General features: G+C 39.9%; 1 protein-coding gene across 2 annotated transcripts in view; it reads right to left on the bottom strand.

Moving 5' to 3' along the window:
- UVSSA (UV stimulated scaffold protein A) overlaps positions 1–23,653 on the bottom strand; it is a 47,392-nt gene extending 23,739 nt beyond the window's left edge. Inside the window, exons 1-7 of one of the 2 annotated variants that reach the window (XM_041476661.1) lie at positions 23,430–23,653; positions 22,863–23,193; positions 19,462–19,582; positions 17,863–18,291; positions 16,683–16,792; positions 15,852–15,980; positions 1,861–1,972 (exon numbers count right to left, since the gene is read on the bottom strand). In XM_041476661.1, the coding sequence (XP_041332595.1) occupies positions 1,861–1,972; positions 15,852–15,980; positions 16,683–16,792; positions 17,863–18,291; positions 19,462–19,582; positions 22,863–23,193; positions 23,430–23,527 (1,330 nt within the window). In that variant the 5' untranslated portion in view covers positions 23,528–23,653. Of the gene's footprint in view, positions 1–1,860; positions 1,973–15,851; positions 15,981–16,682; positions 16,793–17,862; positions 18,292–19,461; positions 19,583–22,862; positions 23,194–23,382 lie in introns of both variants that reach the window. The other variant, XM_041476738.1, reaches the window with a different exon arrangement.
- Between the last annotated feature and the right edge of the window lie 1,220 nt (positions 23,654–24,873).

Here is a 24,873-nt window from a genome sequence, read left to right as displayed (position 1 = left end):
GAAGCACAAAATTTACCTTGTTGGTAGGATACATTTTTGTGAGGGAAATGAAAGGAAATAAAGTGATAGTTAAATCAATAATTTACATGTCACGTTTCAATCCATTTCCACAGTCATGTTTTACAGCTTTGTTTTCTGGTTTACTGTATCAAGTTAATCTGGCTTGTTCAGGAAAAGTAAAAACAAAAGGAAAAATAGCTATTAACCATTCACACTTTCCACATAACACTGGGATTTTATTTCACATGGGAGGTTTAATGCTCCAGTTAGAACATTACACTCACGCAGACTTTCATTTTCTAAGCTGTGATTTTCAGGAATTCTGAGTTATTTTCAGCCCATTTCCTAAACTGGGAACACATATAAATATATAATAGCTTTTAATAGCAGTAAGTAAAGCTGACTGTCTTCAGAAGCATCAGGAATTATTAATTTCTTTCAAAATTTGTTTTTTTAATGAACACATCAGATAAAGAACAACCAAGTGTGACCATTAGCCCCTACATAATGACAGGTATACAAAATAAGAGGTTTTGTTTTCTGATTGGTTGACTTCTTCACTATAATATATTTTCCTATCAGCAATAGTTTAAATACAAATTGGGAAATTCTTAATCCATTTTGATTTTTAAAATATCCCTGAGTAGATAGCAGGCTTCTTCTTTTATCCTTATCTATAAGAAGGAATTCAGATAGCAGCCAGGTATTGTGATGGTGTCATACAAAGGGTGGTAAGGTGCTTTATTTTTAAAAAATGTGTGTTCATGAGAAAGATGGGATAAAAGAGAAGAGGCGAATACATTTCACTTCCAGTGGAAGCTGGCAAGTACAAACAGAACTTTTGCATGTTTGAATTACTTAGGCTGCTGCTAAAGATATGAAAAATGAGTTCCAGGTCGTAGCTGCAGCCTGACTTTCATGAGGTAAACTGCAGAAATGGGAAAAATAACCATCAACAGCATTGAAAAAGCCACAGCAACACCACCAGTCTTACACAAATACTCATGGACAAATGCAGGAGCAAGCCACTGCTTACAGGTTTTTAACTTAAAGCTTTTTGATGGCAGCTACCCTTCCCTACAATGTACTGAGATCTTGAGAGTCCTCAAATATACTGTTACACAGAAGTAAAGCTGCAGACTTACCAAGCAAGAGGTACAAAGGACAAGGAGCAATGCACTGAAGTTGAATTAAGATGAACTTTCTTCAGTAACACCACTCTCAATTTCACAAGAACACAAGTAAGTGTAACTTCATTTAAAAATTATCTACTTTTACTAAGAATGCAAAATTACAGTTTGTCATCTGCTATGTGTTCTGCAGCTGTATTCAGCACTTGAAGGCTGAGCTGCATTTAACATCACCTAAACAAAAAGACAGCAAGACCTAACCAAGAAGAGCCACCCTGCAGCACCCTAAGTTGGCCATTCTATGGGAGAAAGTGGCTGTGCATATCCAGCTGCCACTAGTGCAGGTGAGGGAACAGCACCTTATCCCAGCTCACCATACTGGCACCAGTATTTGTAATATTCAGGCTCACTGCCAGCTTCACTTTGCAATCCCTCCTGTCCCACTGTGTGTTCTGCACACTGACAAGCACACAGGGTGCTGCTCCTGGCTCTGAATTCCTGTGGAAGATGAAGGAATGGAATAAGCTGCTCGTCTCAGTTGCTCCTGCTCCTAAAAGTATTTGTTTATCCAGAGCCAATCACTGCTCTGGTGTCCATGTAATGACTTCCTCAGAGCAGGCAGAGATTACCCACGCTGCTGATCACTTTATTACTTCAGAATGGCTGTTTATTTACCTTAGTGCAGCAGTAACATGCAGGGATAAAGCTTGTCACAGCTGGGCAAACTCACCATATTCCTTACGCAGGTGGTCTGGAATGTGGGGCTCATAACCTTCCTTCTCAGGGACCTCCACAAACTCATCTTCATCCTCATCCTCATCATCATCATCCGAGGCTTTCATCTACAGAGATATTTTTGTTGGGGTTATTTTGTCTTTATTTTCATGTGAAGACTGTTTTTCATTTCCCTTCACACTGAAAATATTTTGCAAACATCCTGATAGCCCTACTGAGACTTCTCTATGTCAAAAGTATTTCCCTAATTATGTATTTAATCTTTATCTAAGATTAGGCCTTTGCTTAACATTTTATCTCTAAAGCCATACTCTATCCTAAGGGCCTCCTTAAAGCCCCTTTTATCCATTAGAACACATGCAGTTGGTGAAGTTTGAGAAAGTGTGAAGCTATAAAATAAGACCAAAAAATCTTAAAATAACACCAAGATTTTGACTTAATGAGCAAATGACAGTTTTAACTCTTCTCATTTTGATGATTTTACTAATTTACCAGCACTCAAATAATCTGTGGCATGTTAAATGGTATCACAAATTTTTTAAGAGTTCAAAACCAGAGAAGGCAAACAAGAGGGGAAGCTGATGAATGGGCAAGCTAAAAGTGACCCAAATAATATTCAGATCTGTATGCTACAATGGTTCAGTGTGTTTCTTCACAACAGCACTAAGAATAATTTGATACATTCATTTCTTAACTGATTTGGTACATCCCAATCATTTATACCACCAGACAGCACACTCTACTCAACAAAACAGGATTTTCCCAAATGTGCACTTGGTCTGTCTTGCAGTCTGAAATTGAGGATCCACGAGTAGGTGAAAAAGAAATAAAAATAGAGTTCCAACTAACCAGTGTAATTCATCCACATAAGTGGCTTCCTTTGTATAATTTTAGCTAGCAACTGCTGTGTATGTGCCATCAAATCCATACTTTTTCTAAGCTTGTTCCATACCTGAAAATTATTTTTATTTCTAAACTGCACATAAGCTAAAAGAATCTGTGTCACCAGACACAGTCTGTACTATCAGAGCGTTAAAAAATCAAATGTCAACTACCCTAAAAAGGCAACCATTATGGAGAGTTAAAGCTTTATTTCCTTTACCCATGTTCAGAATCACCTCATTCCCAACAACATAATTAGTACTTTCTTGTATGTTTGCCATATGCTTTTACAAGGAAACAGTAAAAGGTATCCACTAAATCCAACATTAGCACAGGCTATCACTTTTCCCACATCACTGCAGCAACCCAAAGCAATTGACAAGGAATAGCATAATTTTTACTATTTTCAGCTGTGTTCTTTACTTCTATTAGTGCACCTGGATTCTGTTAATATTCATACCAACTACTCATTGTTACAAGCAACAGAAGATACTGCAGGTTTTGCCTGCAGCAGAATTTTCCCAATCTAATTCACTACTCTATCTTGTGTCACAGCTGAGTTCCTTTAAATCATACATATACTCTGCAGCCCAAAATCTAGCAGCTAACCTTGGTTTATCAAATGTGCTTAAAAATTAAAATAAATAATAACTTAAAAAAAAATCAGTATTTCTTTTTGGCCGTCATTAATTGTAACCTGGACTGTGTTAATTTCTAACAAAGAACGTTAATTGATATTAATACACAGATATACATTAACACATAATGAATGGATGGTATAAGTTAGAAATAAAATTCTTCCCTTTGTTACAAAAGTTACTTTGAGCTAAGAAAGCTGCAATTCCAGTGAAAAAGAGGAGAAAAAAACAGATTTACTGTCCTGATGACAGGAGCTGCATTCTTACTACAGAATTTACTATTGCAATTTACTATTGCATTCTTACTACAGAATACCTAATTACTCTTCATTTTAAAAGAAGGTCTCAGGGCAATCATGTTTGAGAGCACCCTGCTGCCAAAGACAGGTAAGGACCCGAGTGCAGTCTCAGCCCAATTATCCCTGCCCTGAGAGCTGCCAGTATTTTTTTAGCTCAGTGCAGGTGGATCCTGCACCCTTGGTTTACTTTTTGTTTCCCACTGCTATCATTTTTCCTGATCTAAATCAAAGCATCAATTCAGGCCATACCTGGCCCAGCCCAGACATGCACACTGAGCCTGACCTCCCCAGCAGAAACCAAAACAGAATTCTAATCAAAGAAAGGATCCACCACTAACCACAAACTCCCAAGGCCACTAGATTTGAAAGCAGAACATCTGTCTGAAATTACAACTTCTAGAAGATATTCCTAATGGCCTTCAGAAAGAAAAAAATCATCATGTTTTCTTTCTATTGCACATCTGAAGAGGGCTAGAGATTGAAGAGAAGTTAGCTGGTTTGTATTTTGGTTTTGAAATTCTGCTACTGTTGTCATTCTCTTTTCATCTACTAGGGACAATGTAAATTTGGAAGTAACCACCAACAAATAACCTCCAGTACTTCTCCAGCCACAAGCAGGACATCATCATGATTTTCATATTCAGGTTCCATTTCTTACCTAGCTGTTTAAAAAAAGGATTTCACCAAGATAAAATTTGTCATAGATGATCTTAGTCTGCAACTTTGTGTCATAATGTACAAACTAACTTTCATATCATAAAACAGGGAAAGTAAATTCAGTGTATTCCTTCTGTATTCACTCAGTCTGTAAACAAATAAACAGCAACAGGTTTAAGGAACAGAGAAATAGTGTCAAACAAGCAAGAGGAAAGAACTCAGTCCAGCCTGATCATTTAACTTAAATTGCCAGATTATACCTAAAATAGCAGGGATATTATACCAGTACTTCCTTGCATGTCATATCTGAGAGGACTAGAGGGAAAGCAGAGTACTATCTTTAATTGAAATTTCACCTAATTTGTTCCTATCACTCGAGGCACATATCTCTCTGTATGGTAATATTCTAAAATTCAGTGGGCTTCACTAATCCTCCACTTGAAAACTGCACTGGAAGCAACTTTGCTGCATTACTGCATGATCTAAAACTTTAAAGCACGTGAAAAGCCTGACAGAGAAAAGGCATAATCAGATGCAAATTCACTTTGTTTAGGTACAATCCATGAACTGTGCATTCAAGTACTATAGAAAACATTAATCATAGGAAACTGTAATTTTTGTTATCAGTCTAACACTAATCAAAAGGGAAACCTGTCACTACCACTGACCTGTGAAACGTCCCAATTATACTCTTCAGAAATGACAGGAGCACTTAACTTCCTCACTGGGTAAATGACGACAATCAATCAACTTTGAATAACAATGAGCCACGGAGCTGAAAATTATTTTTTGTATAGAATCTACCCAGGAATTTATGAAAGGTGAAAAGCAACCCAAGGTTTTAGGGGCATTATGGCTTTCAGCTAGTGCAGCACATATCAAACACTAAACAGAATTTATGTGTTTTAATTTTCTAAAAGGTAGATGTGGACTTGGTGCTACAATGCATAACATATAATGCCAGATTTTAAATATGGGGGTCATTTTCATAAAATATTATGCGTATTGTTCACACCCTTGAATTTCCCTGGAGTCTTCTATTAAATTTAGATTTCCTGAAAAAAAAAAATTAACTGCTTAGCTAACTATCAGGAATTAAGCCGTCTTTTCCCTTCAAAAAGACAAAGTCTTTAGCTTGATAAAATCCTTAACAAGTTAAATAAGTCATCTTTTTACTTTAAAATATTAAAGTTGTCACTGTTGGAAATTCAAGAAGTTGCACAGTAATAGCAGGTAGTTATACCTCAATTTACTTCATTCCAGTGGTACTTTGTCAGAAACATCCCATTTATGTATGTTTGTTCCATTTCCTTGCTAGACAAAGTGGGAGAGCTCATGGGCAACATTATTAGTTAGAAAAGTATGTTCTGTTTTTTTTAAAGTTCCAAAAAGCAACTTCTACAGAGGTAGTGGGAAAGCTCAACCACCTCCTATCTATGTTTCCATTATAGGTAAATTTTTTCAGTCAATGAAAAAAAACCCCAATCCATCATTAAATCAGAAGAAATAAATATTTAAGACAATAGTTTTAAGTGGCAATTAAAGTATAATCCTTTTAGGAATGAGGAGTTAGGGTACTTGCAACCATGACAAAGGAGACCAAGATAAAAACAAGCAATATGAAATTGCTAGTGTGCCATGGCTGAAAGGAAGTAAAAGTATAAGAGCAAGTGATAAATATCACAATGTAAAGCTTTTCTTGTAGCGTACAAGATTAAATACCTCTAAGATAGGTAGTCACAAACTGCTTGCTTCTCAATCACTGTCAAAGAATGTGAGAAAGAAGCTCCTGGGTTCAAATCCATTCTAATTTTCAGGTGATCTGAGGAAACTCTCCAACACCGTCTTATCACAGATGGAGGGTGAATGGGCCCCTGTCTGCCACTAGAGAATGGTCCACCAGATCCCCAGACATCAGAGGCTGCTTGCACCACCACTGCTCCTCAAGTTCCAAGGGGAAGGCAATTTTTAGCCTGTTAATCTGCTCTAAAATGCTGATATGTATTTTTGTATTTATTTATCTAAGTCATAGAATGATGTGTTTGCAAAATTATGTGCTGGTTGTTGGTTTCTTTAACATGGTAGGATCACTGACTAGGTATCTGTATTCCTGTGAGAAGAAATAGGATTTAGCTAGGCAATTTTCAGATTCTTGAGCGGTACTTATTTACATATAAGAATATGGATTAAAAAAAGACAGAAATTATTTTCACTGTAATCACTTAGAACATCTTCACAATTCTCCTGATTTTTCACTAAAAACTTAAAATAGTGCTGACTATTCCAACTAGACAAGTGCAATCAAACCACTTCCTCCCTAACTCATTAAAAAAACTTGAAAAAAACAGATGTTTCCTTATTACTCTGCACTATTTAAAAAACCTGGAAAAAGGACTGGATGCCAGTAGAAATGCAATTGTTTCTTTTACTTTGCAGTCAATGCTCCAACAGCCTCCATCTGTTAGTGCAGCTCAGTGCAACCAGAGCCCAGTTACAGGCCTTGTTCACCCATCCCAACCAGTAATAAATGTGAAAAAAGCCTCCACCCACCTTGGATATGTGAAAAAAGCCTCATACAATGCTTGAAAAGATGTGAAGAAAAGCCCTTGATCCTTTGCTCACTTTTATACAAATTGACTGCTACATTCTGTTAAGAGGATTTAAAAAACCGAGTCTCTGCAATCATAATTAAAGTAAGCAATAAAATTACTGAAATATACAATGCAATCAGTTTATAGGACTAGATGTACAGCCACTACTAATTATTTTAGAAAAAAGAAGAGAAAAGATAGCACATGAAGAAGTCATATCTACTCACTAAAACAGCACTTGCAAACTACAGCTGGGACCATTAAATAAATTTTGCATGGTCTAATTAACTTGGTTTGCAATCTCAATTATTTTTCACCCAAGAAATCACTTTTGTTCAGTTTTATGCGTGCCTGTTTCCCTTTTCTAAAAAAAAATGATGTAAGGCATCCTCAGACAAGTGAACTCTAAACTTCATTTGTCTTTCAGCAGGCTTGATGGCTATGCATTTAAAAACCCATTCTATCTTATAAACTAAAAATTAAATGTACTCAGCTGTGATGGTCGTCATTGCATCTGCTATTTATATGCTAATACCCTCACTGAAAGATCTTGCAAATTATTCCACCATGCCAATATCTCATGTGCATCTACTCAAAGCCAACTAAATATTTTTCTAGAAGATTTTGGTTGGGGAACCAGAATATTTATTGCTGTAGAACCTGGTTAGAGGGGCAACCTTAAGCACATGCATTTTTTTATTCAACCACAACACAAAATATACTTCAGTTATGTTAAATGAAATTTGAGCATATTCTATGTAAGAAAACAGTGACTGGGGGAAAAATCTTCAGTGCCAGTAATAGAAACTCAATAGTCAAACAGTGTATCTTTAATGTAAAGACACATTCCTCCTTTTCCATTCTATCATCCAACACAAGTGACATGTAAATAAATGCTGGCATTTGGACAGATTTTAGAACCATGCTTGAGTTTTCTCATGTGCAACACAAGGAAAACACAAACTACTAACAGAGCTGTATTTATAAGAATCTCCCACACAGCCTCCCTCCCCTTCACTTTGTGATATGAACATAAATTCAAACCCCATGACTGCAAATTAGATATGTGGTCCAGGCAAAGCACATTTTATGTTCACCCGTAAAAGTATCACCATTCATTCTATGTGTAGTTGCTCAACAGCACATAAGCATCTTGGCCAGGCTGACTTTTATTTAGGAATGCACTTTTCACATTATTTCCTAATTTCCAGGAGTTAGTAAAAATGCTTGAAGGGTTCCAGCCCAACACTTAGCCAAGGTACACTGGAGAATGAACATACCTTGCTCCAAATTGCTTTAGCAAGGTAACAACTACCTGATGAACCAGTTTTTCCCTAAAGCAAGAATCTGTGAGGATTCTCACAGTCCTGGAGGGGCATGCTCAAAAACCAGTTCAAAAGACTCTGCATCTTCCAGAAAAAACTGGTATAACCAATAGACCCAGCAGATCAGTGTGTGCCTTCACAGTTTCAGAGGACAGAAAATAAAGGCAGTCTAGAAAACTGGTACATTGGACAAAACTATTACCTCAGGAAGATATTGCAAGGCAAGTTCACTGTTTCTTTAGCAATAACCACTCAAGATGTGTCCTCAGATGTATTTTCATACCTCACTACTGCATAAATCATCCTAATCCTTAAGTAGGTACATCAAAAAGTCCAAGTTTTCTTGCAATCCACATTTTTCAGAAAATAAGTATCACATTCGGGGAGATGCAGCAGTTTTAGTTAAAGTAGTGAAGGTTTCCAAGTCTAACAACAACAGGTAAATACAAATCTCAATTAAATAAACCTAATTTATTACAGGCAGGTAAAAATTATTCTATGCAAGATACACATAACCTTATGTGTATTTCTGATTGTGGATTTCAGGTACAAAGACATTTTAGATGCAGATATATTTACTTTCATATTGCTCATCAGCTAAATTTAAATGCATTAATGTATATTTCAAGCCTAAAACTTTTCTTCCTTTTCCATTTTTATAAATACACATTTAGCAATGTACCTTTATGAACCTCACAAAACAATTCACTTGAATACACAATTTCCTCTTGTAAGGTAGGATGGATAAAAAAGCAGAAAGCAAATTTATATCGCCTACTTAGAGAGTACACACTGCTCAGTATTCATAGATGAATCAAGGGAGATGACCCTTGGGCCTGAAAAACTTAAATACTTAACATAAGGGTTAAGCTGATGATGGAGACATCCTCCTTTATTTTACACTCTATTAGAGGAGCTCCAAATTGCATTGTGCCACCTGCGAATGAGACAGGGCTCAGAGGTCGTCACAGTGACAACCCCAAGAATTCATGGCTAGATCTGCATAACAAGATATTTTTAATAACTTCATAGCAGTGGCAGGCTGCACGGCCAGGGCAAAGCATAAAACACACCACAGCAACATTCAGCTCTCAGGAAGAAACAAAACCAACCAAACCCATCACCCAGCTGATCAGGCACTTTAACAAGGGAGTGCTGTTCTGAGGGCTAATTTTACAGTGTTTTGTTTTATATCGGTCCTACATCCTAATAAAACCTAAAAAAATTGAAAGCTCTTTTAGCTGAAAAGTGATCCTTTAACAGAAATAATAAGAACATGACAAACATGACAATAAAAACAACATCAATTAAAACAGGAGGGAGGGAAGAGGGAGCATTAAGTATCTGCATGACCCACTTAATATTCTGTGTTTACTTTTGCAGTTATGGTTGACCTGGCTTTTTTGATAAATATTACCTAGACAAAAAAACCCACACCATTAAAATGTTGCCTGGGCTACCAATTTGACCATATAAATATTAATAAATTTTATTATTTATTCTGACCACATTACATGCTAACAATGTATAAAATCTGGTAAAGAACATCTTTAGGAATAATGCTGCTGTAATTATCAAATATTCCTGTATTTCTCTGTAGAAAACATAATAACAATCAACATCAAGTTATCATTTAAATCTTAAAATTAAATGCTTCCAGTTTTCATAGGGCAAATTCTTGTTAAGAGTTGGGGTTTTTGTTAAAAAGCAGCACATGAGGAAAAGACTTCTCTACAAGGTGTCTCTCTTGCTGCATGGTCTGAGCATGTTTTAGTAAATGTGGTTTCAGGCACTGTGAGGGACCACTGAGGACAATTACCTAACCCCAGAAACAACTTCTCTAAAATGAACAAGAGAAAAAATCTGCAAGGATGTGAGTACAGGAAGCTGTAACAGAGAGCTGTCAGCAGGACTGGATTCTCTACAGCCACAGAAGCAGAAAAAGAAATCTAAAACTCAAGTGCAGCTCTTTTTTTTTTTTCCCTAAAGCAGGCACTAACTTAATAAAAAGACAGACTTGAAAAGAGCTGGTTATAAAGCTACAAAATTATTAGGTAGAAATAACTCATTAGAATTGCTAAAATGCCAAACGGTAGTTGAAGACATGGGGGAAAAAAGTCAGCAAGTGTTGTAACCAAGTAATTGGCAGAACTCTTGGCTTAATTTATAACATATTAAAATTTAAACCTTTTAATGTATTTTAGTACTAAATAATTAGCAGCAAATATTTAAATAGTAAATTTGTAACAATTTTCTGATATTAATCTTTCTGAAAAAAATCTTACTTGTATTATAGTGAGGTTTGAGTATCAGGTTCTGGACAACACAAGGACAGGCTACTCCAAATCTAATTATTAATGGCATTATTGAGTTCAGCCAGATGTTTCACATGGATAAAATTAAGTACATGAATAAATCAAGATCCAAGTACATGCTTAGATTTGACAGAAGATAAGGAAAGGTGAAACAAAAAGTAATGAATACAGTTAATGAAAAACTATATATCCCTGGTTGTTAATGTAATTTGAAATTTAAAATTCAAAGTGTAACAGGTCTGTTAAATGATCCCTCTGCTGACACACATGAATGGGATGTTTCTCACATCATCTTCCCTCCTGGATTCTGTCTGCCCAAGTTTTAGCCAGCCTCAGTACTAAACCTTCCATGGCTTCCCAAGGTAATTACATAAGACATAAGCATACTTTGAGTGTACAAAATCCAGCTAATGAGCTACATTTCTATTAACAATGTCAGGATTTCAAGTATTATCCTAATGGGTAAATCTTTATGAAAAGGATGTAAGTGAAAGGTAGTGTGCATGATTTATAATACAGAACATACTTGTCCTCTCTAAAATTGCAAGATCATTTGCATCTAATCAGCAGCAAATCAGAAAATAAACAAGAAAAAAAAATTTAATCCAGTATTATAAGAAAAGGAAGAAGACATTGAGAAACAAATCTAGTTCTAACCAGAAAAAAAAAAAAAAAAAGAACAATTTGATCGTAAGTTATTCCTGCAAAAGAATTGAAAGTCTGGAAACAGTAGTGTCCATTTAAACACCAATCTAAGGCAATAATTACAACTGTACTTTTACAATAATTCATGGAGTCAGGAATTAACTTGAAATGTCTCTGGTGTTGCTGTCATAGTAAGTTTACCTGAAAACACAGACTGAGCAGATGGCTGGCTCTGGATCAAGGTGGCACAGAGAAAAATGTGGAGCGTGCAGTTTGCACTCCCTCTACTGGGCACTGGAATCATCCTGAGCAGGCACTCGGAGAAGAAAGGTTCCTGTCTGAGCACCCTGCTACTGTGAAATAAAAGCCTTTTTACAGCTCCCACCCTCTTCACCCGGATTCAGCCAAAACCCAGATTCACAGAAAAATGAATTTCAAAACCCTCAAAATGTTTATACCCTCAAAACGCATTTCCTGTCAGAAACCTGACACCCTAAACAAGGATCTAACTACAGTGAGCATAACCCATGTAAACACACAAAAACTCACTTGCCTTTGACCAATACAGGTAGTCTGTGATTTTTTTCACCCACCCTCTACCCATCTGAAAAAGCAACAGCTTGTAAAAAATGCCTTGACTTCCAATCTACTGGGGGCACAGCAGTGGGAATGGGGAATGTGTGGACTGGGCAACTGGGATGTATTAGTAATTATAAAATCTGCTTCAAGGGATTTGTTTCTAGACAGTTAAAGGACACGCTTTGTTTTTCTTTTCCCTCTCCTCCCACAGCTCCTGAGAGGCAAACACCAAACACAGGCTGCTCGTGCTGGCAGGGTATAAGTGTCACACAGAAATTATGGCCCTCCTTGTAATTAAGACTCTCTGATGGTTTGTGTTCTTCGCTCTCATGGAGGAGAAAAGTAAAAGTGGTTAGAACTCATGTCACTATAAACCATTTTAAGTCAAATTGTCTCACTGCATAAAGTTCTGTGCTTTCCTACAAGAGACTTTGTACAAGGGAAGTTCCCTAAACCTCCAGAAAGTTCTGCGGTTTGAAAAGCAGTTTGACTTTTCCATTTTTCAGTAAAGATAAAGGCAAAAAAGAACTTCAGAGAAAGTAGCTTGTGCTAATTGTGTAACAGGCTCTGACTGCCAAAGGCGCCTGCCTTGGAGGCTTGTGCTCTGTGATATGGAAAATGAAATGAGAAACAATGGAAAGCATGGATATAATAATAAGGATTGCCAAAAGCACACACCTTATGAACCAATCAAATATTTCTTCTGTGAAATCAGACCAGGTAACCACCAATTTCTTGCTCTCAGTGCAATTTACATCAAGCTACACTGCTGGTATATTCATATTAAACTGTAGTATCAAGAATTACTCCAGATATATACAATTATTTGCATTTCATCCATATCCATGTTTAACTGATCAGCTAAAAAAGAGTAGCAATGACACATGGCAATTGTAAGGCACCCCAGGACCTTCCTTCTTTAAAGTGGCAATTTAAATCTCTGTGGGATTGAGAGTTATAGTAGAGTTCACAGTAATAAATCTCCAGTTTCATTGTCTCTCAATAAACCCTTCCCTTTATCAACTCTCTTGATCTCAGTTTGAGGATAGGTAAAGCCTTTACTCCCTCTGTTCCCAGACAGAACAGAAACAAAGCAGAATAGAACAGATGAAAAGGGGGAAAATCAGTGACTACAGAAGCATGGAGACTGAGCACGAAGAAAAGGCAAAAAGTCTCAGGAGAACAGTAAAGATAAAGGCAAAAAAGAACTTCAGAGAAAGTAGCTTGTGCTAATTGTGTAACAGGCTCTGACTGCCAAAGGCGCCTGCCTTGGAGGCTTGTGCTCTGTGATATGAAAAATGAAATGAGAAACAATGGAAAGCATGGATATAATAATAAGGATTGCCAAAAGCACACACCTTATGAACCAATCAAATATTTCTTCTGTGAAATCAGACCAGGTAACCACCAATTTCTTGCTCTCAGTGCAATTTACATCAAGCTACACTGCTGGTATATTCATATTAAACTGTAGTATCAAGAATTACTCCAGATATATACAATTATTTGCATTTCATCCATATCCATGTGTAACTGATCAGCTAAAAAAGAGTAGCAATGACACATGGCAATTGTAAGGCACCCCAGGACCTTCCTTCTTTAAAGTGGCAATTTAAATCTCTGTGGGATTGAGAGTTATAGTAGAGTTCACAGTAATAAATCTCCAGTTTCATTGTCTCTCAATAAACCCTTCCCTTTATCAACTCTCTTGATCTCAGTTTGAGGATAGGTAAAGCCTTTACTCCCTCTGTTCCCAGACAGAACAGAAACAAAACAGAAAAAGGGGGAAAACCAGTGACTACAGAAGCATGGAGACTGAGCACGAAGAAAAGGCAAAAAGTCTCAGGAGAATGGGCAAGCCAAGTCCCCAGCCAAGCTGCCAAGTCCCTGTCACTCTGTTTTGTACTTGCTAATTAAATAAAACCCATCTCTTCCTGAAAGAATGGCTTGCTGTGGTGCAGGATCATGATGACAGTTGAAATGAGCAAGTACACAAACAATTCACCTTTACATTCTCCAGTTAAGGGTACAGCTACCTCAGAGTGCAGGACTGCCATCCTATCCAAACACAGAGATGGCACAGACCACCCACAAACCAACCTGCATGGGGCCCTCTGCACTCAGCCACCGATTCACATTCTCCCTCTCTGCTCACTGAACACTCCCCTTCATCTCCAGGTGTGCTCATCTCCACACATGAGCTGGTCCATGTGCCAGCAAATCCCATCTGTAAAGCTCTGCAAGGACAGGGTGGCTGGGAGCCAGGGCTGTGCAGGACAGACAGGCTCTCACTACTGCTCCTCTTGGCTTCAGAGAGACAGAAGACAGCAAAACTGGCATGGCAAGAGCTCCAAGGACACCAGGACACCTGGACAAAGCCACAACACCTAACAGAGGCAGCAATGCTCAATTGAAGAGATGTGTGCAGTGCTTCACATGCTGACATGTAAATATTTGACAGATGGAGATTCAATAACCGTGGCCTAAGAGATTCTGTTTATTTTGTTCTACTAGACTCCCAATTTGCCATGTTTTTATGTTTCAATAAAGTCATCTGACACATGAATAAAATATAATTTATGCAGTTTCCTTCTGCTGTACAAACCTCTCTGTGTTCAGGTTATAAATTTAAAATAGCTCAGCACTAACACTAAATTTGGCCATTTTCCACTGGAGAGAAACCCTAGGAATATTTATATATTGTTTTCAATGCTTAAGTTAACTCAGTCTGCATTGCTTCATTTTGAAAGTATTGTGAGCACTATGTGCTTCTAATCTTTTTGTTCTTTTAACAATGGAATTTATTAGCTTTCAAATTAATATAGGTATTAGTTCTAAACATGTTATATAAGCATACAGACAGCACTGGTCACTCTCCTAAGTGGTAACCATACCACTCTAAACACACTCACACACGTGCCTGTTCACACACACACATGAAAATCAAGGCTTGAATGTCTTTTATATCTTACAAGAAATATAGCAACCAATATTCCATGCAGAGGTGCAGCAAATGAAGTCCTGTCAAGCAAATGGCAGGAATGACAGCAGATGTCTGGATTCCTTCATAGCTGGTTGCATAAAGGTAGCACACATATTTCACTGGAGACAAAAGCCTCTGACAAGACAGTCTTTCAGTACTTTTCATTCAGAGTTGGCATTTTTGACTGGTGTGGCACATCAGGAGGTGTTAAGATGATGAACCAGATTAATCTTGATTTAGCTTCATTTGTACAATGAAGGCAAAGTCCACAACACTCAGTCATGGCTAAATGAGGCTACACAATTTAGCTCAAGCTGTTATGTCCAGATCAAATTCTTACAATCCAGTAAATCCAAACCAGACTCTAGTCTGGACTCTGACCCAAAGCACTTATTTTTATGTTAAGCTATGCAGTTATTTAATTTCATCACAGGCAACAGAAATTAGTGTCATGCAGCTCTGCTTTTTATCTGTGTAAACAGGCCATAAACTCCTTTTTGGACCTGAATAATGGATTTGATCTTTCAGCCTCTGTTTACCCACAAAGTCTACCTATTTCACAAGAACTGTCACAGGTAGTTGATGTCTATGAAACAGTTTGATGCTCCAAATTTTCCTGTGATAACTTTAATCACATTACATGCTTAGTACAGAGCAAATGCTACAAAGCAGAGAAACGACCTTCCTGAACTGAGAGACTCTCAGAGTTTAGTAAATTGTGAAAGAACATGAGCAGTACAGTGTCTATTGAGAAATATGGACAAAACAAGCTGAGAATTTAACAGTGTTATAATAAAGCAACTAAGAGTAAATAAAATCTGTACTTACCCACTTTTCTATCCTAAACAACAACAGGGATGCCTTAAACAGTTTTGGTCTAATAATCAGGCCCCTGGAATATTATACAGGTGTTTGCTGCTCCTTGAGGGAAGCTACAATCAGCTGAATTAATGTACTTTACAATAAAATCTGTGTTGAAAAGGTCAGGGCTTAAGAGAAAGAGCATTTTTCTGTATACAGCTAAACTTTACTAATGGTCCTCTAAAGTAAAACAGAATTTTAAGAAACTCACCACTTTTCTTTTTCTGGCTTTAAAGGAAATGTCCACTTCCTTGTATTTCTTCATAGCAGTCTCCATTTCATTCTTGAGTTCAATGGCACGTCTTAGCCGATCATCATTGACTCCTGCTCTGGTAAGCAGCTGCAAACCAAAAAAACAACATCCTTATTCTCTTCTAAAGTCTGAGCCAAAAAAAATAAATCATTCCAGTTTTCCCTCATAATTAATGAAACAACATCACAAATTCCTTTGTTGTACAAGTGACAATTAGTGAAGCCAATTAATTTGCTATCCAGACTATAAAAACTAACAGCAACTAGTGAAGCCAAAAATGAACAGCTATTACAAACATCTTCTGAGAGTGCCCTCCAGTAGGTCAAATTTCACTCAGGAGGCTCCATGATATACTGCTAACCTGACAGAGAGCTGTCTAACAAAAACAAGCTGTGTTTTACTTCAAGACTTTGCAAAGAAGCCAAGTTTTACCTATCTTAAAAAAAAAAAAAAAAAAAAAAAAAAAAAAAAAACCAAAAAAAAACACCAAAAAACAAACAAAAAAAAAACCAAAAACAAACAAACAAAAAACAAAACACCAAAACAAAGAATTGCCTATAGGTACCACACCCAAGGCTGAGAGCTATCCTACAATAAACATAGCTCCTGCAGTCTCCTTTAGTCCACCTTTACTGAAATGGAAAAATGGAAATCTTCTCTAATTGTTCCTGTTTCTTCAACCTTCATTTCCTTTTGGTTCACTCTCCCTCAAGCTTTGCTGTATCCCAGTCCTGGTTTCACCATCTCTTTATTAAAAAATGAAGAAAAAAATTTCTCTCTTTATCCCACCTGAATCCAGGACTGCACAGAAGGCCAGAACTTATTTCTGAGAAGTTTGTGAGCATCCATGACACTGTTTATGATGGCAGTATTATCTTCATTCTCTTGCACTTTTATATCTGCTCAAAACAGGGAAAAAGAGTTAGTGCATGACATTTATGGTATCTTCACTATAGGAGCTAAAGAAGGCAAATTACTCTAAGACATTTGATCTCTTCAGAGAGAGTTAGAAACACTAGAATGTTTCTCTGCTCAGTATCAATTATTCTATTACTATCCACACACTCAAAAAAATCTGAGGAAAATATGAAAAGTGTTCAGTCCAACATGGCAGAAACAGTTGTTAAGCCATCGTTACTAAGGAATGACAAAATAAACCATAGACAAGTTCAGTCTTACTATTTTCATTACAACTTGTCCCAAGTTCAAATAAACTGAGCCTTATTGTACCAATTTCTTCATATTCAATACCAAATAATCCCTACTACCCTGGTAGTAATGGGGACTTGCTTGCCAAAGAAGCCAAGTATGCCATTATCCAAGTAAAAGTTATACTTTTCACCCATTGTTGTCAGCAAACAGAGAAGCAGACATCACCCTTACTGTCTGCACATGGAATTCCCTTAGGACAGGAATTGTAAGAGATTTCCAAAACACAAACCATCCTGATTTTTCTACAGGTAACTCACACTAGCAAAGTTATAGAAAAAAAGGTGCAATCACTTGCTAGCAAAACTACTTATTTTCTTGCAAGGAAAAAGTTTCAGAAACACTCAAAAGTAAGATTTTTAAACTAGCAGCTTATTCCCCAGCTAAAAAGAGGAAGAGGTGAACAGCAAAGAGAGAGAAAATTGTATTTGATAAACAGATTGTTTTTAAACACAACAGACTCAGAGATACTATGAAGTGGGCTTGCAACAACTATTACAGAAGTTCAGTCTTAGAAGGTAATTAATAAAATTTGCTAACCACACACAAGAACACCCAAAACTAAGAAGAGTTACTAGAGGAACCAGAAACAGAAAAAAAAATATTAAAAAAAAATCAAAGTGGTGTCCAGGAATCCCAAAGCAAAATGTTGTCCAGTAATACCAGCATTTAAGTAACAGAAACAAAACCGAAACCACAAGCACAAAACACTTCAGAGAAAAGCTGCCTCCAGCTACATGTCAGAAGTTTTTCCAGATACCTGTGGAGATTTCAAGGTCTAGAGTATATTTATGTGAAATAAGCCCATGGTTCCTAACAAAACTCTGGTAATCATCATCATCATCGAGAGCAGGGCCACTGTATCGAATGTCTGAGCATGTGCCTCCACCCAGCTCTTCTTGCTCAGGCTTCTCTTCTGCCTCTTTGCTTCCATCAGTTGTAACACACCGAGAAACAGGAAGAATGTCCTTGCTGCAGCATGGCTGCTCATCATCCATGCACCCCAAAGAGGATGGGTTAACTTCCCCCTGGGAGGACAAGGGGGATGCAGGTCTGGCCTCATCAGCAGACGTCTGTTTGCTGAGCTCCGGGTCAATCTCGTCCACCCCAAAATTGAAAGGATCTGGCATCAGCAGCTGGAAACAGTTTTCCATCTCTGTCAGTGTATCAGCAATCTCTTGGGACATTTCTATCAAGACACAATTGTTTTATAAAATTGTTAGATACTGTAAAATATTAATGTCTCCAGAGCAGACACAGAGGTACAAAGCAAACAGGACTGCCAAAGGGGGAATCCATCTCTCCAGTGACAACTGAGCCATACAGATCTTCCTCTTCTGCAGAAATTGTCCTTATAAAAGTGACAATACTAAGCAGGAAATCTAGAATTTCAGAATCTACATGCCAGACATGTACAATCAGGGCTCCTCCCTTCCTTAGCCTCTCTAAAATTTCACTATGTAAAGATGACTCAAGTGCTCCACAGAATTTGAAGGAAAACAAGGTTCAATGAGATATTCTTAGTGATGTTGGTGGGTATTAGTTTTATAGCCATGAATTTTATGGCTGTGTGTAGGAATAGCCATGAATGTATGTTATTGCTCAAAGAGATGCTACTGATACAAATTACTTTAAGAAAGTTGTCTCTTTAAAATTCCACTCTAGTGCATGAAAACATTTCCAGCATGCAGAATAAATGCAGACACAATTGCATGCATTACATACACCACAGTAATTTCATTAAATAACCCTTTATAACTGCAGCATAATGTACTTACTATCTCTGTTGTTCTTTGGGGTGACAGAAAAGTGTCTGTTATGCACATATTGCTCAGAGAGTCAGGCCACAGTTACATTTTCTAGCTGCACTGTGACACTTTCCACAGTTACCCTATACTGTATCCAGGATTCCTGTGCAGACCATTGCCTGTATTTCTGGAACACAATGACTGCATATATGTAACATAAGTAATGCCATGGGCCAACAAGGCATTGGGAAGACTGTGCCTAACAGAAATGAAGTCACTAGCTCCAAAAAATCTCATTATTTGTTTACTTGGGGTGATGCACTCATACTTCACTGAATTAGAGACCAGATCTTTACTTGGTAACATTTTCTTTCTTTTCCATCTCTTCCTACTTACATGACAGTCACTTCTTTCCCCTCCCTTGATATTCTTTAGGTGAGAGAAAGGGAGGGTTGAGCTCCAACAAATGCAGTATTTCTGCTTTCTGTGATCAGCTATTAACTGGATAGCTATTCTCTCAGAATTTATTTTATATAACCTTTAAAAAGGTTGCTTTAAAAATAAACAAAAAAACAAACCAAAAATGCACTAAAAGAAGCAAAGCAACCAACCTTCCATTTCTTTTTCAGTTCTTTTGACTTTTTCTTTGTAAATGTTCTCCAGTCGTTTTTGCTTCTCCTCTTCCCTCCTCCTTTCAGCCACAGTTCTGGCATGCACATCCTGAAAATCCACCTAAGGAGGAAATTAAGAAAAAAAGGGTAACATTCCTTGTAAGAAATATATAGAAAATCCATTTCCTAAGATCCTTATCTGTAGTGAAAAATCCTGTAACATCAGCCAGAAGCTCAGCAGCCTTTCCTTTTATCTCTTCTCCCCCTTGAATCAATAACTGCAGCAATTGTGAATGGAGTTTTTACTCCTACTAATAAAGGACTGTTGAGAATCAATGGCTTTCAAAAGGAAATCATAAGGTAGAAAAACAAACCCCTTAAACCCCTTAGATTTTCACATCCAGAGTGCAGGAGCAAACAGGGCTTTGGGAGACTTCTGTCACAGCACTGGAGACAAGGAGTCAGGGAGAAGGAGCAGGAAGAGACTATGCAGGGGAGATATTAAAATTACATGAAAACATCACACCATGTCCACCAGGAAATTTAGGAAAATTTGTAAGTATAACAACTAGTGTATATATATATAACTTACAAAAGAACTTTGTAAAAAAGGAAAGTAAAAGAGAGCACCTTCAAATTTATTAAGAAATACCTAATTTGTGATTTTACAATTGCATTGTTGGATTTTGACATTGAGGGGAAAAAAACATTCAGTCTCAGTTCCTTATGGCTGAATTACAAACATTAATCTGAACAACTCAAAACACTGTTTCTTAACATATTAGCAATATTTGGGTTTTAGTTTGGTCTTAGAAGGGATTTCCTGTTTTAAAGAAGGGAGGCTTGATTGCATTAATGCAGAAGGAAACCCTTTTGAAAAACACAGAATTTCCTTTGATTGCTACCACATAACTTTTATGAACTGGCAGACAGACAATGCTGAGTAAGCTTGCACTTGGCTGATTCTGCAGCCCACAGACTCTCTTGCAACGTCTCCATCACAAGCACTCACTGAAGATTTGTTATTCTTGCCACTGCCTAGATGATCAAGCATGTCAACATCCACTAGTGGCTCTCAACAACCTACAACAAAGTTTTGGAGTGACACAAATGTTTTCATCTAACAGCTGTCAAAGAAACTGGCATGGAGGGTCTCCGTCAGTTTAGGAAATAGGCACACTTACCCAGCTGCTTTTTCAGTAGGGAATGGGTGGGCAGAAGGGTGGTAGGGAAAAGATCTGGTTTCACAGCCTACTGCATCATGTGGATCTGGTTTCACAGATCCACCATCATGTGGATCACCAGAGTGAGCTTTCTTGGTTTTCAGGACCTGACTGTCCTACAGATTTGCAAGCACCCCACACAGAGCTGTGAGAAACAGATCCACCCAAAGAGCAGCACTGCCCACAAAAGCAGAACAAAGATACAGAGCCCAGGAAGTGCTGGCAGTCAGACTGGACTGCACAGAAAACCAGACACAGCTACAGCCTCCTAAAGCACAACTTCTGCCTCATGCCAGAGTACCTACAGTGGAGTCATCTGCCCATTCTTTCCCATTCTCCGTACCAAAAGCCATGAAGTCTTTTATTGCTGGTCTGCAATTATGGAACTAAATGTTTGAGGAGCAAAAAACTGCTCAACTGAAAGGATGACAAGCAGCAGGCTGAGACAATTACTGCCACTTTTGTGAAAATATTGGAATACAGCAGTACCATACTCTGCATGGATGTGTCTGAAATGCTGTTCTGTAATTCCATCCATGCATTCCTCAGCTACAAAGACACTACAAGATGAGCCACGTGCCCAAATATGCAAATGTTTGGAAATATGTGAAATATTTTTCCTCTTCCTTCTTTTAAACTTTGAGATGGAAGTTTTAAAACAATTACTTTCATGTATACTGAAGCATTATTTGCTCTTGAAGTCAAACATTTATAGAAGCACCTACTTGGTACCTACTACTACTGACCTACTAACATTAACAGAGTGGGGGGTTCTCTAGCTTTACACCCCAAAAGAGCAGCAGCTGTCATTTTCTGACTGTTTATAAAGTGATTTTGGTGATCATTAAGAAAAACCCAACCAAAACCCAACTATGGGCCACACACAGAGCTAACAGTCCACCCAAGTTGCCCCACACTACTGTGCCAAACCAGCAAAACTCAACAGTGATGTATTTCACTACAAGAAAAGGAGCAAATGCCTCCTCAAAACTTTTGGTGGCTTCTCACACTTCAAGCATTAAGCTGGCAAAAGGCCAGTTGGCTCATATCAAAACTACCTGACATTGCTTCTATTGACAGTAATGTTTGTAGAGGAGCTCACATCCAGCTGCTCTAGAAAATAGCACAGCTTGTATCAAAACCTGGAGAGGGATCCCCCAGTTGTTACTGGGGAGCAGCCAGTGACCCCAGGAGCACAGACAGAGCTGCCAAACTTCAGCAGAGCTGTTGTACACTTGTGTCCAACTGGGTGAAACTGCACTATGTGTTAAAGCCCCCTTGTCTCAGTCTTGCACTTCTCCTCATCACTGTCATTTAATTTTCTTCCTTTCTTAAACAAGATAAGAAAGGAAAATTCAAGGACAATCATCTTTTGTGAGCAGATGCCAAAATCTGTACAAAAAACCAGCACAGCACAGTTCAGTAGGGAACACCCTAGCTTACTGTGGAACCAGAACAACAGAAACACTTCACATATCACAAAAGCTTTTCATCTGTGTTAGGAATCTGAATCTGCCTTTGTGAAGAGAAAGAAAATCAGTATGTTTACTGAAAGCCTGTTATTACCACTGTAGGTAGTGTGAATGCTAGAACAGTGCTCCAAATTTCACTGTTGCACCTCAGAAGACAGACTAAAGCGGCAGAACGTTCCCAACACAGTAACTTGAAGTGACATCTAAAAGCCAAGGTTTACATGAAATTTCTCTTTCATAACAGCTCTTTTCTGGCACAGTAACGCTGCAGCTGGGGTGGCAGGCACGTACACTTGCAAAAGTTACAGCAAAGGGGACCTAGAACTGGGCAGCTCAGTACAGAAATCAACCTAGTTTAAACTGGCTATAGAAAGATGTAAGAGGTGTTTATCCTGTTTACTGCCCTTTTCAGAATAGCTAAACCTTGGGGCTCCAGTCAGGAATCAGGGGGTGAAAGCCAGTGAGCAGTACTTGCACCCTGAAAAAGGCAGAGCTCAGCCATGAGTACAAGACCAGAGTTTTAGAAACCTACAGCACTGCAAGATGAACAGAAAGCCTGGGGTTTGTTTCCCAAAGGCCATGCTCAACAGCAGGTCTCCTACAGGAAATGTCGCTTCCTACAGCTCTCTTTTTTTTTAACATTTATTGGTTTCCTTACTTTGATCTCCACCTAATGCCACAGAGTGGAGCAAAAAACACCGAGTACCTTCTTGTTCTGCTTTAGGAAGTGGTATCCCAGGGAAAGCTGCTTGTAGGCCTCCCCGTATTTCTCGTGCCAGTCTTGCACTGCCTTGATGGCCGCTCTCCTCAGCTTCTGCGCCACCTCTTTGGGCGGGGGAAGCGGCTGCTCGTGGTCTATCCCCACCGTGAGCTCCAGGAAGCCCTGGAAGTTGGAGATGAGCAGCGTCCTGAAGTGGTGGGACCTGGCGAACAGCTCCTGCACCAGCTGGAAGGCGGAGAAGCGCATCTCGGCGTGCTCCTCCTGCAGCCGCGTCAGCAGCAGGTGGTACGCGTGGCTGACGTGCTCCTCCGACGACCTGAGCACGGAGACAACGAAGGAAAAGGAGGGGGAGATATTTAAAAAGACGCTCAGCGCGTAAAAGCGTAAGCTTGGGCGCGTAATTTATTTTCAATTTTAAGTGAACGGCTCCTGTGCTGGCAGCACCCAGTCCCCACAGCAGGCCCCAGGAACAGCGCTCGGGGCGGCTCCGCCCGGGTCTGCCGACCTGGGGACAACAGCGGGGCCCGGCTCTGTCCCTCCCTCCGGCCGTACTTGCAGATCTTCTTCAGCTCCTTCATCCTGCCGGGCTCCAGCTGCGGCTCCCCGGAGGTGGTGAGCTCCTCCACCAGCTCAGCCAGGCGCTGCTCCATCTCCGCAGGGACACCCACCCCGAAGGTCCCTCAAGGCGGGGGAGCCCCGGCCGGGAGCCACCGGCACCGACGGGCCCGGCCGCGTCTGGGCGGCGCCATCTTCCGGCCCTCAGCGGAGCCCCGCCCCGAGGAAACCCCGCCCCTTGCAGAGGCCACGCCCACAAGTGCATACGCCCTTCAGGGAGCGACGCCCACACGGAGCCACGCCCACGGAGCCCTGAGACCACGCCCCTCAGCAGAGACCACGCCCCCGCATGGGCTCTGCCCCTTTGGGTGCTGCTCCCCCCGCCCCGCGCTGGTGGTACCTTCCTCCTCCCCCCCCTCTCGGCGCCTACCACCTCCCCCGCCCACGTGATGGGCCGGCACCCGGAAGCGCGGCCGGGGAAGGGCGGGGAAGCCTTAAAGGAGCCGCGCCCGGTTTTGTGTGAGGGGATGTTGTGTTTAACCCGCGCCCGCCTGGAGCGGCGAGCAGCGGGCACACAGCGCCCGATTATCATACGGTCAATTACACCCCCGAACCATCGACAGCAACCAAACACCACCGCTCCGGTCTGTCCTTAAACACCTCCCTGGGCAGCCCGTGCCAAGGTGCAATCAGCCTTCCTGTGAAGAAATTCCTCCTAATGTCCAAGCTGGACCGCCCCTGGCGCGCCTTAGAGCTGTCCTCTCGCCCCGTGGCTGTTTGCCTGGCAGCAGAGCGCCATCCCCTCCTGGCCACCAGCTCCTGAGGGGGAATTGCAGAGATCCAGAGGGTCTCCCTGAGCCTCCTCTGAGCCCCCAGCGCCCTCAGCCGCTCCTCACGGCTCCTGTGCCCCAGCCCCGGACAGGCTCCAGCACCTCGGCGTCCTTCTCGTCGTGAGGGGCCCCACGCTGGGCGCTGCTGCACCGCCACAAAAGTGTCACAAAAGTGTCACAAAAGTGTCCTTGTGTGACAGGTCCGGCTCTGTTGTGGGACATCGTGAGGCTGCCCTGGGTTCGCTGCTGGCAGAAGCTGCGGGTCTGGGCGCGCTGCGGAGCCCCAGCTCTGCCAGTGCTGCTTAACCCTGCGCGTAAACAAGACCTTGCAGGGCCCTGCTTTGAACATCCTAAAGGAAGACATCTAAACTCTGTTCCCGTTTGAGGATGACAGCGAATTGACAGGAATTTCCATTAATCCACAGTTAAGGTACATGTTGGGAGTGATTTATGTGGATTGGTGTTGCAGCTGTGTCTGCTGGCTCCTGTGATCAGGAAAGATGGCATTGAACAATTTTCACTAGGAATGGACTCACGTCTTCAACCAGATTTACTGCAGTAAATGAATGCATACATGTTGCAGTGGTTCTGCTATTTCTGACTCAGTGCAT

Source organism: Pyrgilauda ruficollis, unplaced genomic scaffold (genome assembly GCF_017590135.1).
Source record: "Pyrgilauda ruficollis isolate IOZ18807 unplaced genomic scaffold, ASM1759013v1 scaffold1, whole genome shotgun sequence".
In the NCBI taxonomy this organism is placed as follows: domain Eukaryota; kingdom Metazoa; phylum Chordata; class Aves; order Passeriformes; family Passeridae; genus Pyrgilauda; species Pyrgilauda ruficollis.
This window is presented reverse-complemented; position numbering and strand designations above follow the sequence as displayed.